Source organism: Cimex lectularius, unplaced genomic scaffold (genome assembly GCF_000648675.2).
Source record: "Cimex lectularius strain Harlan isolate CLEC.00 unplaced genomic scaffold, Clec_2.1 scaffold29, whole genome shotgun sequence".
NCBI classification, from domain to species: domain Eukaryota; kingdom Metazoa; phylum Arthropoda; class Insecta; order Hemiptera; family Cimicidae; genus Cimex; species Cimex lectularius.
The window spans coordinates 1,850,868-1,869,669 of NW_019392675.1; the positions used below are offsets into that span (position 1 = coordinate 1,850,868).

General features: G+C 34.8%; 1 protein-coding gene and 1 long non-coding RNA gene across 3 annotated transcripts in view; one reads left to right on the plus strand and one right to left on the minus strand.

Annotated features, from left to right (window-relative positions):
* LOC106668935 (protein C-ets-1) overlaps positions 1–18,802 on the plus strand; it is a 231,794-nt gene that overhangs the window by 143,431 nt on the left and 69,561 nt on the right. Inside the window, exon 1 of one of the 2 annotated variants that reach the window (XM_014398138.2) lies at positions 5,115–5,320. The exons of the other annotated variant lie outside the window; for it this stretch is intronic. Within the exon in view, the coding sequence (XP_014253624.1) occupies positions 5,281–5,320 (40 nt within the window). The 5' untranslated portion in view covers positions 5,115–5,280. Of the gene's footprint in view, positions 1–5,114; positions 5,321–18,802 lie in introns of those variants that run through there. 2 annotated transcript variants of the gene reach the window in all.
* LOC112126416 overlaps positions 1–18,802 on the minus strand; it is a 114,339-nt gene that overhangs the window by 61,494 nt on the left and 34,043 nt on the right. The window lies entirely within an intron of this gene.

The following is an 18,802-nucleotide window of genomic DNA, read 5'->3' on the forward strand; positions in this document are numbered from 1 at the left end:
ATAGCTGAAAATGCCAACGGAATCTGCCAATTTAGTTTTACTGCAATAACCGACGAACGGTATCTGCCGTGAGAAACCTGATTAACGACGCATTGATTATAATTATCAAAATGGCTAATAAATAGAATGATGCGCATTTACAAATTTAAAGGCGATTTTTATTTATATTGTATTTTATGCAACATATTTTACGTAAATTCTTTATTTAAAAAAAAATATTTTTTGATTTTTTTTATTAAATAAAGAATTTTGTTTGTAATAAAACCACCCTACATCTATAAAAGAAAATCCAACAGCAAGAATAACCCTATAAGAACTTATAACGTAAAAATTTCGTTACCTTATATTAATGGGACTTCTTGGAGTCATAATTGGGAAGATTGTTATCAATTGATCGTTGCCATTTGAATGGGGCCTATAAATTCAGGTTATTTCCGTTTTATAAATAAATACAGCTATAAATTTAAAACTCACAACTTATAAGGACAAAATAAACAATTCAATAAAAGAAATGGGATTTAACAAGATATTTGTAAAAGAAACAAAAACAGGAGGCAGATGATATTTCTGCTCAGTAGGTACTCAGGAAAATCTTGGAAGGTTGTAGAAGGACAGTCGCAATCTGATATGAGACTTATTGGTGTATCGTCTGCTTATAATTGACTATCACTTAGTAGTAAATCAAAGTTCATGTGCTTCAATCTCCGGAATTCGATTAATACTGGCGTAAATACTTACACCCTTCTACTGTAACGTGCAATAAGCCAGAAGGATGCAGTGCCTGGGGAGCACAACCCCCGTATTATTAGTAACTTCTACTTTCTCCTATGTGAAAGATGTTTTAAGGTGGATCAATTCCATGAAATCAAAAATTTAGTCCTGAAAAACGACATCAACATGGTATATATTTATTATTAAGATATATTTATTTTCTACATAACAAATGTAACACCACCCTTCTACTTAAAACATATTTATGTATACTATCCCGTATACAATCGCAAATTTAATATGCCTTGGTATGCTAGGGGTGGATATGAAAATGCAGAAAATAAACAATAATCATACAGAAAAAAATTGTTCGTGCAATGTTTTTTTTAAAATACAACTTGGAACATTAACTGCCTCTCTTCCTCAAATACTATAGTTTGTTTGTGCCATCCCTTCATCTCTGCCGGACGGTGAGATTGTTTTTTTATAGAGGTGGTAATTATATCGACAAATTAAATATGATATTAGATGTCCTATAAATAGCGTGTTGCCTCAACCAAAATTAACAGTTATATTGAATTGTTTTCTGTATGTAGGCCCTACGTGGTCCATTTCTCTCTAATGAGATCATATGTGAAGTAAATCCCAAAACATTTTCTAAAAAATGTGTTGGCTATTTGAGTATGTGTATAAAAACAAAAATTAGTACCTACTAGTTAATAAAGAAAATTCTTAGTTTTTTCATGTTGGTTTAATATATTTTTACAAGTTGAAACTGATATTATTCTTTTTTTTTCTTCTATCCATGTTTAGTAATGTGAGGTTCCCCATTTACTAGTTTTCCCCTCAACCCTTTTTGTTACCATTGTACTGCTGGCAACCTTTAAACAGGATCTACCTCAACGGTACCTATTAAATTTGTACCAATTGTATCTTTTTTTCTGTATTATATATGAACACTTTATGGCCTAATGATGTCGAAGGCCAAACGAACATTACTGATTTTGTTAAAAAGTTAGCGGGAGTGCTTGGAGGTTAGTGATGTTGAGTTTAGATTGGGCCAAATAAATCAGTGTTGCCAATAGACGGGGAAAGAAACAGAGCAAGAACAACACTCCGCCCGCCCTAAATTCACGGGATTTTCAGCTAACCCTTAATAAATTTACTAAAGTGTGTGGTGATTAGTGACCGATTAAAGTGGTTGTTCTGAGCCAACATTTAGTTAGAATCGTCAATTTATTAACACGGTTGGAAAAATGTTATATTTGGCAAATATAACAATCGATAAGAGATGCAGTGGTGGTGAAGAGTCATGTGAAAGATTAAAGATTTCAATGTCGAGGTTTTAGATTGGCGCCGAAAAAAATCAGTGCTGTAGGGGATGAAACATTGAAGGAAAAACACTGCACCCGCTCTAAATCTATGGGATTAGATAAACTATAGCAAATCTGCTGAATTCGGTGTGGCCGTTCCATTTCCATTTTGAATGTAAAAATATAAAACTTACATATATAACTTACATATTAGGCCAAAATAACAAATTCAATGACAGAAATGGAATTTTACAAGTTATTTCACTCTTCAGGTTACTTCAATCTTTCACAACTCAATTCCATTAATTTCAGAGTATCTGGTAAAATTTTAATCCCACTGTAAATTTGATTATACCAATAGAAATAGCATTAAAACTCTGAGATTCATTATTTTTTTTACTGTTACATTAAGCAAACAAAATACAAAATCACTTAAGAAGATAAACTTTTACGAGTTTTCAGAGTTCTTGTCTAAAATTTAAGTAATATTTTCTTGATTCTGTAAATACTGGAAGATATAAGGCTTACAGAAACGTGCCCCTACTAATGAGCCTTAGCACATGGGCTTAATTTCTCAAAGGTCGCTTAACACCAATATAAGAATTACGTTTAATTGCTAAAAATTTGATTTTTCTGTTACAAAAATTTTTAAAAAAATTAAACCATTTGTATTTTGAAAGAAACCTCTATTAAAAAATAATGAAAGTAATACAAATTAAACGAAAAAGACTCTATGGTACAAAATTGAACAAAAAAAAATGCTTCTAAAAATTAAATTAAATTACAATTAATTAAGGTTTTTAGTTGAGATAAAAACCTTAATTGTAATATATTAATTGGTCAAGCGGACCACGAAATTAGGGAATTAAATTGAATGTTCAAAATGTGCATCTTTTTTTGTACAATACCAGTCTGACATCGCTTCTTTAGGTTACCTTAGACATATTTTACTGCTCTATTGTGTATTGGTTTGCTTAAGGTTACACTTAAAAAAAATTCAAAAAAATTCAAAAAAATTCTTATAAGGGTTTCAATACGCTTTTTATGGGTGTAATTAAATTTACAGTAGGATTAACATTTTATGAGATACGTTCGAATAAAGTGAAAGATTAAAGTAACCTGAAAAGTGAAATATCTCGAATACAATTGTGATTCAGATTTTGGACAATAGGGACTTTTTTGACCAATTTGGCGTATAGGGTAACCTCTTGAAGTAACGTCCGTTCAAGAGACTTATTGTAAATCTGATAACACCAATGGCAAAATCATTGAAATCCCAATATTAATTTTTAATTTTTTTTAACGTTAAGCAAACAAACGACAAAATTACTTAAAATATGTACTGTTACAATTTTTCAAAGGTCTTGTCTCAAGTTTAAGTCAGATTTTCTTTGTCCTGTATAATGCTCTGTAAGCCCACGTACTTAATTTCTCAACGATCAGGACTAGAAGTTGGACATTTTGAACATTTAATTTAATTTTTTAATGTGTAGTATTTAACCGTTAATTAATGACTATAGAGATCATGAAATGCGATCTGATGTGATGTAGGTTTTAGAAAAACATTTTCTTTATCGTGCCAACGTTTTAATCTTTATTGAGATCATCAAGAGATTGAAAAATTGACACGATAAAGAAATTTTTTTTCTAAACCTACGTCACACCAGACCGCACCTCACGATCTCTAAGTAGTCATTCATTTTTTAATAATTTTGTTTTGTTTCTTATGTTCAATGTTGGAACAAATGCAACTTTTTTGTTTAATTTATGTTTTCATATTTTTTAATACAAGTTTCAAATCCTTAACGGTTAATTTTTTCTCACCGTTTGAAACAAAAAAGCATATTTTCTCCTGATATCTTCTTGAGGACATGGTGTTCAATTTTGGTCATTTCTGATCTTTCCTAATCCAAATTGTTTTCGCCGATTTGTCTGTCAGGTATCTTTTGCCATCTTCAACGGGACGTTTGTTCCGCTATTATCGGCCAATTTGGCAGATCAAATTTGTCTGTAGTTTGTCCCTCCCAATCCGACCATCGGCTGATTCGACTGCAAATTGCAATGCAATCTTTGGTATTGAAACCTTGAAAAGGATTGCAGGATCGGTAAATAGTGACCAACAGAAAACCTAACATAAGAAGTACCACTGACAGACCAAATCGAGGAGGTTACGCAGACCAAATTTGTCCCAGTTCAACCGCTGGTTAAATCAACTAGAAATTGTTATTGCACGGTCGTTTCGATCATCTTAATACTCGTAATATTTTGTCTGACAGACATCCGTGGTAGGTTCGAGAATAGAAATACAATTAGTTGCTATGTTTGGTCTTAGAACTTTGAAAAGGATTGCAGGATCGGTAAATAGTGACCAACAGAAAACCTAACATAAGAAGTACCACTGACAGACCAAATCCGAGGAGGTTACGCAGACCAAATTTGTCCCAGTTCAACCGCTGGTTAAATCAACTAGAAATTGTTATTTCACGGTCGTTTCCGATCATCTTAATACTCGTAATATTTTGTCTGACAGACATCCGTGGTAGGTTTGAGCATAGAAATACAATTAGTTGCTATGTTTGGTCTTAGAACTTTGATAAGGATTGCAGGATTGAGAGTGAACAAAAGAAAGCCCAACATTGGATGAAAAATCGAAATATTGGCAGACCAAAATAAGGAGGATATGTAAGATGGTCGGAAACAACCAAACTACAAGTTCATCACTCCTTAGACCTGAAAAAGAAAGTCTCCTAATGTATATTTTTTTTTTTCACTGACAGACAGATAAACTGCTACCTTCTGTACACAATACCAAGGGATTGTTTTATTTATTTTTGTTTGGTCCTCGATTTGAAGGAAATTTTACTTCACTCATTTCCCGTTGGTTTTTTTTATACGGCCCGACGCGGAACCGGTTTCCCCCTCGTTTCTACGCTCCTTCCGGCCAGGACTTGCAAGTCGTCCAAGTTTTAAGACGTTTAGATTTGGGTCAGAGGGAGTGTGTGAATGAACCGTAGTATGGTTGGAGGGTGTTGTGTGTTCATTCATAAAGCGAGGAGGTAGAATGGTGGGGGCCGGCGAAGCCCTCCTACCTTAGTACATCTCAGAACACTGAGCCCCTTACAACCGACTTTACCTCGAATCGACGTTATTTTCTCTCTCAGCCACAACAACCGCCCCCAAAGTCATGCCGGTGATTTTCACGTTCTAATCTGTGTCAGTGTTTCGACATTCCGACCGGCGCGGCAACCCAACAGTTATGGGAATTAAAACCATGCCGTCTTTTGCCAAGCCAAAAGGTAAGGACTTAATTTTAAACACACTGCTTGGTTTATCATTTTAGTTTTTGCTCCCTTAGAAAATCAGCACATTTTTTTCATGCAGTTTTTAGTTGAAATCACACTGAAAAAGGGCGTCTTGTAAAGCCGTTTGTCACAACGGCAGTCTATCTTAGTATAACTGACGCAGTACTATTTATATTTAAATTACTACACGAATAACCACTAATTACGAATGTTTATCACTTTATGATTATTTATTCTAAAAAAGAGAAATATTGATTTCATATAATCTAGTGAAAGTACTGGTTTAGTCAATGTTATGCTAATAACTTAATAATAGTTTTGGCTGGAAGCTGAAAGAGTTGTCGTCTGTCTCTTGACTCAGGGTCATCCTGGAAAAGTAGCATTCTTGAACATTATGGACGACTCGTTGTAACAAAAAGATGGCCATGGGAAAAATAATATGTAATAATAAGCCTGGACCTTCTAAGAATAACGACCGTGTTCAGAATGACAATTACCATTTTTCCCTCTCAACTACGGTGAGCGACGTCTCAAAGCATCAAATTTTAAATCAGCGGACTAGAAAATCTTGTATTTTGTACTAAATCGGAATTCTTCATAAAATTAATGTTTTATCGTGGGGGGAGGGGTTGAGTACATTGTGGTCTATAGCCCAATATACAAGCCCGATGTAATAAATTATACGTCATTTAGGCTTTTTTATGTATTACTATTATAATTTGTTTCATTTTATAGTTAAGGTTAGGAGGGAAATAATGGTTTCAAAAAAATAAGGTTCGGACGTGTGGTCAGCAAGAAGAAAATCGATAGGTTCCTTAAAGTGCAGGAGGGATGAGAAAATATAAATAAGGAACGAATTTAATAAAGAAGGAATTTCATAACTATAAATCATATTTATTGAATATATTCATAAAATAATATAATTTTATTATAATAATATAATTGAATAATAATAAGTTAGGAAAAGTCTACATATGTTGAAATGATGAAAAAAAAAATCAGCGAGGATAGGCAGACCAGAATGATAGGTAACAATCGTACAATAGGTTTATCATACCTCAGATCATAAGGAAATCTCAGAACTCAGAATATGCTGAAATGTTTGTTGCCTGAAAATTTTCATTGCTTTAATAAACTTTAATAGTAAACATTCTGTCCGAAAGAAAAAATGTGACAGGATATTGCGCTCGTTATCGCCGGTGTCAGCGCGCTCGCGATTCCGCTTACGAGTATCCCGGTTACGTCGACCACGAGTTCCCAGAGGGGAATTTTTCAACCGAATGTGCCGAGGAATTCTTCCCCCCCCCGGAGAACAGAGAAACAATTATGTGAACACGGTGCCCCAGGAAGTCGTGCTTTTATCTACGGCCTATCGGCTTAGGACGTTGTTATACTCTTCCACGGACTTATACGACCCCACGGTGCCATTTCAACCGCGACCGGCCAATCGCATCCATTCTCTTACACAATTCAAATCGTCAATTTTCATTTACATCAAGCCAAAACAAGAAAAAGTCAACTTTTCAAAAACAAACTCAAATAAATGAAGAAATAAATTAGCGTCTTCATTTTAGAAAAAAAAATCATAGTTTCTTTTGGCAGTTCTTTACAAGGCTTCGGGAAGTTACGCAGTCTTCTTGAGGAAAAACCCTCTGCTTTATTCAACGGGTTGTGTGGCGTGAAATGATATTGAGACAAAAGAAATGGTCCGCCACTTAAGGAGCTTTTGGATTACCGACTTTTGACATCATCTACGATTTAAATTCAGCGGCCTTTTCCAAAAACAAGGCCAATTTTAGGTGACACATCCTTCTCCCTTGGAAGGGTAGCCCGCATATCGGTAAATGCAGCATTTTTTCCATTTTGTGATTATCGATTTTCCAACCGTTTAGAATGACCTGCACTTGTATCCAAACGGCATCTAACGTGTTTTCGTTTTCATGAAGAATACTGTCGGCCATGTCCGTTTCGCATCCCGGATAATCATGGTCCCGCATATTCTTGTCAATTTGTCCTTAGTTTGATCGTATTGAATCATTGCGTTCTGCCAATTTTTGGTGTGTTGGTTCTATCACATGGCGTTCCGTTCATCCTGGTGCGACTTCGGCGTTTAGACTGTCCTTACCTACGAATTCTTCCTGATTTAGTTGTCGCATGGCGATCTCTTCATCCTACTACAAATCCATCTTTTTCACTGTCCCTTGACTCTCAAACCTTGCTGTTTTGACTCTCATACGGCGTTCTGTCCATCCTCCTACCATTCCAGCGTTTTGGATGTCGTTGCCTCGAAAGCCTTCCTGTTTCGATTCTGTGACATGGCGTTTTGTACATTCTGATAAAACTTTACTTTTTTCACAGTCCTTGTCTCTGAATTTTCCCTGATTTGGTTCTGTCCCCCACCATCTTCGCCTGCAAATCCTTCATTTTGGTCTGTCAAAACGCTGGGTTTGTATAAAGACGAACCGAACGCCATGTAATAGAACCAAAACAGCGAGGTTGAGTGTCCAACAGAAGAATTAGGCGGGACATGCAGTATCTGGGAAGGCCAAACAGACATGGCCAATAGAATTCTTTATGTCGGAACACCTGGCGTGGAGCACACGAGCGAAGATAGGCAGACGGCATGATTGGAAACGACAAAACTGGACGTTCATCACTATCAGACCTCATGATGGTCTCAAGACATCTTTTGAGTTAACACGATTCAAATTCGAATTCAAAGCTTTAATGCTGATCATATACTAGAAAAAAGAAATATCAACCACAAAAGGATTTAATCTATTGCGTAAATATTTCTTAGGTCGCACAATATCCATTGTTTTTAGAGCCGGTTTCGCCTATTCAAATTATACCAGGCTTTACTTTTCATATGGCTGGTTATATTATATTGGAAAATTTCGTTTTTGGAGCATTTGCTTTCAAAATAATTCCTCAAACAGTCAGAAACGCGACCGCAGACGTTCTCGTTGTAGTCGAGTGTTTAAGAGGACGCACCGAGAGGAACAACATCCGGAAGAGTGACATTTAAAACCGTACGGGGCTGCCTGGGCACCTTGTGTTTTTTTTGCCCCCGGGAACCCTTGTGATTCCGTGGTGTACAAGTGCTCGTTCGGCAGCCCAGCTGCAGAGGAAGTGGGCATCCTTTGATCCAAGGCCCTCCTCCTCGCTCTCGACTGGGGGCTTCGTTTCGCGATTCCACATCGAAATATAACTCGTCCAGTTGGCAATTTGAACTTGAAAATAAATGCTGCTGAAAAACATACTTGTTGTAGAGAACACCGTTTGTTTAATTTTCTATTGGTTAAAGACAGAATTCTGATGAAATAGAAAAAGCCTTAAAAGAGAAATATGCGGTGTTTCTGAACTTTCTCAACCTTGCGATAAAATCTGGCATGAAAGCTTGATATAACCCTATTATATTTAGTGGTCTGATTGACCAAATTATTTCTTTCAATTAATCATTTCAACCAAGACCTTACGTACGAATAATTGATTGATATAACATTAAAAAACTACTCCCAATTCAGTAGAAATAACTTCTTTCCTCCTCTCAGAGAGACTTCGTCTTAAGAGAATAAGCCAAACTTTTAGAGCCGGTGTCCCCAGGGAACGTCCTTGGCCCTATACTATTTCTGCTTTACATCAATATAGCACAATTCGTGAATGACAATGCAGTCTGTGAAGTTAAATACGATCAATCGGATTGACAGGAAAAAATAGTAAAATCAAATGAGTCGGTACAGAAATATTACAAAATAGAAAAATCACAGGAAGGACGATCAATAAAAAAAGAAAAATGGCATCGACACAAGCACAGCGATGAATCTAGTTATGACGCTAGATGCTAACATATTACACTAAAAAACAGGAATCAACAATATTGGTTTTTTGGAAGAAACTCGTGTCAATCCAGAACAAAATCCTCGTTTATAACTAGACCATTAAACCGATCTGGATCTTTGGCATACAGTTGTGGGGGGTTCAAAAAGAGTGACACTGTTACGTTACAAAAAAAGTATTAAGGAACAAGGTGGATGTTTAGTTGGAAAATTAATAGATTATTTGGATTTTCACCCCAAAGGGTTGTCTCTCCTCGACGTGCTGTTCCTGGGGTCTATACCTCAGGGGAGTTTACCACCTCATAATGCGACTGGTTATCTCCCTTGAGTCAGATGCTCAGATGAGCGTCGCTTCCCATCCAACGGGGTAAAGCTCCAGGGCCTTTCGACAGCTAGGTCATGTTAGCCTCCAGCGCATGCAAAATATAATCTAGCCTAAAATTAACATCTATAATACAAGTGTACAAATAAATACATTCACCTATGTACATTGCCCTCATTCTGGTTAGTCGGTGGAGTACTCGATATTCCTCCATCGACCTACAAACAATACTAATAAGATAATCTAACTTAGTAAAAAGCGGAACAGGGGACCCAAGAAACTAGCTACTACGCCCGAGAAACGTTCTAAAATCCGGCGGCATGTCTACACGCTCCCTAAAAGGAGCGAAGGCATGACAAATTACTATTTGGAACGCATCGAGTAACCTTTTATGAAGGGCACCTGTGCCAGCTTTATCCCAGGAGATTGATAGATTATTAAAGAGACGCCAGGGGGTGAAACTTAAATTTAACTAGATCTAATAAATAAATCGATTTATAAAATAAGTGTTTAAAAAAAATTTCTGTATAACGATGAAATTAAATTTAAAAACCGAAAATGAACAAAACCGAATAAAATAAAGTAAGTTTAAACAAAAGAAAATAATAAAGAGTGATAAAATAAATCGCACCTGTATTGCGTCGGCTCTTTTTTTCTCGTCGAGGGTTCCAAGGGGAGAGTGGTCGGAGAGAAAAGTTGGTTGGGAAAAAAGGAACGGAAAATACATACATAACAAATACATTTATTCTACAATAAAGTGGTATGTGTCTTCCTTTTTATTCTTATTACACATTATTACACATCGAACAATTTTGGCTGTCGTCTGATCTACCATATGATTTCCCTTTCCTACATACCCTTTCACTACGTGGAAGTGTGTAGTAATTATATAGTATAATGAAGATGTGAGAGAACGGTTTAATTACACGCGCAATATAAATGATCTGAGTTGTGTACGAATTACGGTCAATATCGACCTAGAACTTGAATTTTCGATCATTTTAAATTCATTTAATTAGAAATTTCTCCACTTGCTTACGTTGCTATGTTTCAACTGATAGTTCCAAGAGAAAAAATAATTCCATCTACATATCGCTCGTTGTGTAAATTTGGTTTATTTTTATAATATTTTTGAAAAAATAAAAGCGAAGGAGGGGCTGTGAATACAAGGTCGGCATCTTCCTTTCTCTGGTCAGCGAAAAATAAATAGGACAGGAAATCGGGCCTTAACACATTTTGCGGTAATAGAGTTGCAAATATTACTGCCAATGTGATGATGACGCTTGGTTTTCTAGGAGGGCGACGTACATCACTCGTAACCCACATGCGTCGTCACTTCTCCTCGTCCTATTTATTTATTCCTTCCTATTATGGAAAAAAAACCGTTTGGATATATTTTTATTTGTGTTTAAAATAATTGTTAATGGTCTCGGTCGTTAAACATGGTAAAAATTTAATCGAGATAGCCCTAGTGTACTTGCGAGATCCGATTTCAAGGAAGAAACATCGATCCTAGTATCGATTACAGGAAATAATACTGACGAGAGCCAAATCTCGTGCCTATACGAAAAAAAATCGATTGCGGTCCTCTCTCATATTTCTCTTTTTAATCAAATCGAGTTAACCAGGCGCACAAATCACAGTAAAGAGGTGGTAGCTGTTGATTATTTAAACTCTTAAAAAATACCACCAAATATACACAATAAGGTACAATTTTTATTTTTTCTTGATAACCAGTAATACAGTATTAAGTACTAGATTTAAAGTGTAATTAAATTTATTTAATTTGTGACAGTAGCGTCGTTAAAATCTCTTCGGTAGTTAATTTTTTTCCAAACTTACACATCTTATGTTAACTGGATATCTGATTTTAACAATTTAACAAGATCTTAATAACTTTTGAATGCTCTCTCAGTCCGCATTTTTGAAGTAGCCACCATAGCTTACGGTCCGTCATTCCGCCATCTTCAGTGGTTGGTCTGATGTAGTTGTTTTCCTTCAAATTAACCCATTTTTACTTTCAAATTAACCTTTTATTTAAAGCAGATAAAAAACGTAAAATAACAATTATTATTTATTTTTATTGTAAAATAATTAGGCTCTTAGAAGACTATATGAAAATTAATTACAATTAAAACTAAAAATGAGACAATATTAATTATAAAACCAAAATATTTTTCTTTTAATTTCATATTTTTGTAACTATAAAATAATTAAAAACCATGTGAAAATTGATTACGATTAAAATTAAAAATTACATAAAATAAAGGATTCGTTTTGTAATTTGTGCAAAGTGAGACATTGTTCATATTAAAAAAAAATCAATATAAAGAAACGTAAAATATATATTATCAATAATGTATCAGATATACAGGAATTTTACTTTAGTCATTTTTAGTGTTTAGTCTGTGTGTATACAGATGTTTTCCGTCAAAATAACATTTTTTAACTTCAAAATAAAATTTTTTACTTTGTATTTAAAAAACTCATAAATATAGAATTGGACTAAAGGAGTCCGCCAATTGTGCTTTTGTGACTACACTGAGGATATGCACCACATAATTATGAAATGCTCGCAATGTGAGGAAATGAAGGAAAATCTTTTGAGAGGTTTCAGAGGTATCGAATCCTTGGTTGGAGTGGTCAGAGTTTTTCTTTAGAAATGTTGATTACAGGTGGTAGAAATGACATGTACCATCTAATTTGTTGTTTTATGATGGAATGTGGCATTGAGATGTGATTGAAAGATACATACATAACATCATCGTTAGTTAAGTAGAGCGGGGTGGATTTACGGGGGCATGTGCCTCGCCAGCATGTGGTGTAAAAGAAAAACAAACCGAATACATGGGTAATATAATATTATAAACCAAAAAATAAATAAAATATTTCGAAATTTTTTTTTGCTTTGTTGGCCAGGCATTCGCCACGCCACAAATATTTTAAATTAATCTTCTTTTTTAAGTATTTCAAAAAAAAAAAAAAAAAAGAGATGGTTTGAAAATAAGCTTGTAAAGTACTATTCCTGTGCATTTAAAAATTTTCTTAATAAAAATTAATTTGGCTCTTAAAATATATACAAATGATTTACAATTAAAATAAACAATTATATAAAATTTTAAAAAATAAAAGAATTTTTTATTGTACTTTGAGAAATGTGAGAAATTGTGTTTTTTCACAGCCCAATTATTTTATATTCAAAAAAACACAAATTAAAATAATTATTAGATTCTAGATTAAGAATTAATTTATTTTTAGATTTAATTTTATATAACTTTTTTTCATATGTGCTTCTAAGAGCCCAATTATTTTATATTTAATATTATTTTCAAATGCAGGTATTTTACTTCTCCAGCTTACATTTCGTACCGTCTCCATAGGGTAGAGGTCGGCAATCTGCGGCCGTTTGCAACTTTAGCGCGGCCCGCCAAAGCCCAATATAATTTTAGGAAAAATCAACAAACATAGAGCGTGAGCGCGCCGAAATGTGGCCGGTGACAAAAATGCGCGCTAACAGAAGCATAGTGGGACACCTATTTTACTGCGCAAGTGTAATCCCTACTCCCCATAATAATATTTATACTCGTATGATATAAAAGCACTATTTAAGTTACATTTGAATGTGCGGCCCGCATAAAAAATTTTATTCTGAAAATGGCCCGCCGTCCGAAAAAGGTTGCCGACCCCTGCGGTAGACAGTGCGCTGCCGTAATACAAATCTGTATTTGTGTTGATAAACTACGAGAAATGAGGAGGCATTTTACAATAAGACTAAATTACTAAAACCCTACAACACGCTCGATTGAGGACATCTAAGCACAATGAAGCATTAATAACATTAAAAAAAAAAGATTTCAATGGTTGTACGTTAATTACTATGTCATAATGATTTACAACAATCAATAAAAGATTAAAGTCGATCGATAACGACAAGCCAAAAACCGCGCTGTTTCACTTTTTGCTTCTGAAAAATCGCTTTTTTCCGCACACAGATACAGCTTCTTCATATTCTCTGCAACACAGCGAGCTGAGCTATTTTTCATATGATATATGAATCGAATGGGGGCACCCTTTGTCCTTTGAAATTATCAAGAATTGCATATGAAAAAAAATTCAAAATTGGAAGAAGAAAAAAGATTTTTGTAGTAGTTTGACATTGAATAATATATTTTCTAATTATTTTTTAAAAATCCCAAAGAAAAATCTTAATTAAACCATTATAAACATACGTGCAAATTTTGGAGAAATTTGAACAAAGGGTTAAGATGTTGGTACCGAAACGAGCACCCTCCCATACGATAGTGGATGAGTAATAATTAATAAAACCTTTGTTCTAATTTAATTTAATTTTTTATATCAAGGAACACACGAATTGAATAGTGTTTGTAGTGGCATCAAATTCAATAGAAAATGACGAAATTGGACGATAATAAATAAATAAACCGACAGACCTTGAATGCTGAAATGTGTTGTTACATTTCCTATACTTTTCTTGGCAAAGCAACCATTTCAGTAATTGTTTCATCGTCCTAGTAAGTAGTTTTGGACAACTATAATTCTAAAATAACAACAGTGGTCTCGCACGGTAAGTCCAAAGATTCAGGATCGAAATTCTTTGAAATGTCTTTTTCATCTTATAAAGAATTGGACAAAAAGGATTTGGTTGAAATATGATGGAGAATGGAGGTTTTGCTACTTGTTCTTTGGTGAATGGTCTCAATTTAATTTGAAAAAGGCTCAGAACGACGGTTATTATTTTTAATAAAAATTTTAGTTTGTTTTCCATTTTCATTCATGACTAGAAAAGCTGTTTACAAAGGTGAAGCGGTTATAATTTTCCATATATTCCATACATTTACCGTGAAGACGGAAGGGAAGAATCGTGAGAAACCGCAGTGCACTGTTATCGCCCGCGTATGGATTATGGAATGGTGGTAATTTGTAGAGGTTTAATTTGGAATTAAAAAGATTAATTTGAAGTAAAAAAATGATAATTTTAAGTAAAAAAAAAGACAATTTGGTGCATAATTGGAAATTAAAAAGGGGTTAATTTATAAATATAAGGGAAAAAACCATCCTCTATATATAACGTGGGAAAAGTCGAAAATCCTAACAGGCCAAAATCGTCAATCATACGTCCGATGAAGTAATCTCACAAGACAAATAACTTTTGTGAGATCATTGATTAAAGTTTGTATATCTGATGTGGTTTGAAACATATTAATAATTTGTTATAAAATTACTACTTGAAACTAGAAACAAAACGCACAGCTTTTAAGCTAATATTTTTAGACATATTTTCATCCAATATTTACAGCTTTCACATGATCAAAACAAATAATTGTCCAAATTTTTCAACACAAAACATAATACGATCTTGTCAAAAAATTGGTGGTATGTCCATGATCAAGATATGCTGTCAGGTTCAAAAGACATTGTAGAGAATAGGAGGAAAAAGCGAAAAAAGTACGGTTAATGCGGAAGAATAAAAAATTTACAACTTTACAAGTATTTAGTGTCGTATGAAACTATAAAAACATACACGATGAGCTCTCGTCATTGTCGGCCGGATGAAAATCCAATCCTTTTTGTTTTAATTGGCATTTTTATGCAAGCATTAATTTTCCAAACAGAATGGCTCTTTATCCTTGCTAATTACTTTGTATTTCACTGCTTGAAGTCGGTTTAAGTTGGTCTGTCTGTTGTCTATTGTTAGCTTTGTTTCAAATATTTAACTAGTAGAGATTTCATTTTTAACAGTATCCCTTGCCGGAAAGCCTTTTTTTCTGGACAAAGGAGAAACTGGACCGCCTTCTGTCATGTTCTACTACTGTTTATCCCGCTTTCGAGTGGCCGAGCTTCTCGCGAATTTTTCTTTTGTCGACGGAACTAGATTATCTATTCAATCGCCCATAAATGGGCAAGCCGTAGTAAATTCGAACAACTATCACTCGTCATTGAGGTCAAGGGCGAGTGAAACAAGTAGCGCGCAAATCCGCTGATTCATTTTGTTGACCTGCACATTGACATGAAATGGACTTTGGAGGAAAATAGATATGTTTGTTCGTCTGCTTATTGAAAATCGGAATTGTTCACAAAGAGAAGAGGAAAAAAATTGACGAAACTTACCGTGTCTTGAGGCTTGTTTGTATTTTTAAAACGTTCCCCGCCCTGAAACAAAATTCTTATTCGATACACATAAAGAAACGCCTTTTCTATTATCCTTTATTTACCGTTCGAGAAAAAAAAATGTTTTCAAGCAATTACCAATCTTACATGGATTTACTACCAGTGTTTCTCCATAGCAGATATGTAAGAAAATTTACCATTTTTCGACAGAAAAAAATTGAGTTCCGATATCTGTCAGCCAACTTTAAGGTGTTCGATCCCATTCTGGTATTCAATCCTTGGCCGCCAGAAGTCTCTTCCATAGGAAATTCATGTGAAGCTATTCGATTTTTTTCTCTTGAATAAAGCTGACCATAAACCTAGACGTGCAATATTCTGAATGATCAAGGTCTGTATTATATGATGCAGGAGTTTGTTAGTATGAAGATCTAACTTGTCAAACTCTGTGGTTGTTATAGTGCTACGCCATAAATCTGCACAAAGCTGGGTTTGAAAATTTATCCTTCCAGAAAAAACACGAATAATTTTTACATATAAATATTTCACCAGGCAAACCGGTTTTCATCACATGTGACATATTTTCGTAAATTCTTATAACATCCGGTTCTTTTTAAAAGTTTCGTAAGTCTCTACCTTTCTCAGGGTATCGCTTGGCCATGTTCCTACTCGAGCACTATCTGTTCCGCATGTAATGTATGTACAGGGTGGTCAGCTGGTCGTGTTAAAAAATAAAACAAAATTCGGTGCCAGAAACCTCGAAAGTTTTTTTTTTAAAGATAGTTCCTACTCACGGTAATTTGTTTTCCAACGATCCGGATTTCGAGCCCCTTAGCTCATAATCAGGTTGTAGAAATCCTTCAACCTGATGATGAGCTAAGCGGCTCGAAATCCGGATCGTTGGAAAACAAATTACCGTGAGTAGGAACTATCTTTTTTAAAAAAGATTGAACACCGCACTCACTCCATCATTCATCATTTCTATGAACCTCGAAAGTGGAGTAGAATGCCAAAAATGCCTTGGTTTTATCTCAATCCATTCAAAAGTTACATTTTTTTAGTGCTCATTTTGGAAAAACATACTTACTTGCGTAAAACCTGCATTTTCTCAACTCTAAAGTAACTTCTCTCAACTTTTGACGCCATTATTAGATTAGTCCACTTTTGTAGTAAAAATTGCTAGACTACTCACAAAATAACTGCAGAAACATGATGAAATTTGCAAATGTTGGATCAATTTTTTTTTAAAGGGACAAGAACCACCAAGGGTCATTTTCCCCCCAAAACTGTCCTAGGGCTCCAACACGCGCCAGAACTACCGCCGGCAACAAAACAGACCAGGGAGAGACAGGATAGGAGACGACGGGATCTTTTGAATGTCTCTTCTGATAGCGTATTCCTCAGCATTGAAGGGTGTAGGTGTTTGTGCAGTCACCCAAACCCCTCCTGGCCAAACAAGTGAGAAATCAAAAAAGACGACCTCGTCCTTCCAAGCCCATCAGGCAACAGCCCACTAGCCGACCCAGACACCTCCACCCAACCAAGCAGAGCCTTAGATTGTTTTTTGTCTAGTAAACTACCTCCCAACTACCAGTGTCTCCAACTACCTCCTTGCCTCCATATCAGCACTCTCATTGCCAGGGATACCTGAGAGACCAGGGATCCAGAGAAAAAATGCTCTTTCCCCTTGCTGCTCAAGACGTCTCAATGAATACAATAGATCCTGTACCATAGGGTTATTGCTGAAAGGATGATTAAATGTCAGGGCAGCCATGGAATCAGAGCAAATAACCATTATTTCCTCGTCTGGATTGATAATGTTGAGGGATTTATGTATGGCTATCGTTTCGGCGTTATAGATGCTTGCTAGGGGGTTTAGAAAAAATAAATATTTCCTTTTCCACAGATACTTGCAGCACCAACGCCCCTGACGTCCTTGGAACCATCTGTATATGTAGCCGAGGGCAGTGTTTTTGATTTTTTTGAAACTCCTGTTATATTTCGCCAGTGAAAGTAGAATTTTAGAGGAGGGGGGAGTTAGCTTTATTTATTTGCCATTAATAAAGTGATGACAATGATCAACTGCGGAGGATCTGATTGCAACTATTTGTAAATTTGAATTTATATTAAGTTCATAAAATGGTATATCGTCTCTGTCCATCATGCATATACCCCCCACAAGCAATTTGACCTTGCAGATGATTTTTGTGTATGTTAAAAAAATGTCTATAGTTCAGTTGATGTTTTGGTTTTAAATATGTCTCCTGCAAACATATTATATTAAGTTTTAGCCTATAAATTAAAAGCTTAATTTCATCCCTACGTAAATAGAAATCATTCAGATTCCATTGTAATATATTTAAAGAATTCACGCTTGTTTATTAAATTGTTATATTATGTACTTTTTTAATGTAATTTATCATTCGTGTTATCTAAGGTTTTTGGTTGAGACGAAAAATTAGCATCTCGAGCGGGATTTTTGCACTAATTTTTCATCTCAACCAAAAACCTTAGGTAAAAAGAATAATTAATTGGAATAATTAATATGGCCAATTGTAACAACTAAGCAAATGTGGATTAATTTGTTTATTTAGTTATTTTTTGTTTTAACTATATACCTTAAGAACTGTTTGTTTTCGTTTATTTTTCAAGAGCTTGTCTATTTTTAACTGTTTGGTATTAGTTTTAATTGTTGAGGTATTGTTTGAGTTCTTTGGGTTTTTTCCACACTCTCCTCACTCACCGTTGAACTTGAGGAGACGGGTCTTTTAAGTTTTACTAAGACCTGGCCGTGGCCAAGGGATTTATTTGTGCTTAATACAACTTGGTTGCAAGGGATAATTGTTTGTGAGGGGTTATTTTTAGTGCTTTGTGCATCTGTATGATTTCTAATTTTTAATTTGTGTTTGTTTGTATTATCTATTTTTCACTTAATATTTATTTGTTATATTTTGTTAATATTTGTTTCTCTGTGTTATATTCTCTTAATATTTGTTTATATTAGTACATTTTGAATTTTGTTTACCAACATTTCTATCACATTGCTCAACTTACCAATCTGATCAATTAAGGTGTCTGTATTTGTTACTGTGATGGTAGTCGGGGGTAGTGGCACTGTACGGTGTGTAATCATGAAACTGATCAACTTCTTTAAACCGTAGAAGTTGCATTAAATGCATGACTCGATGC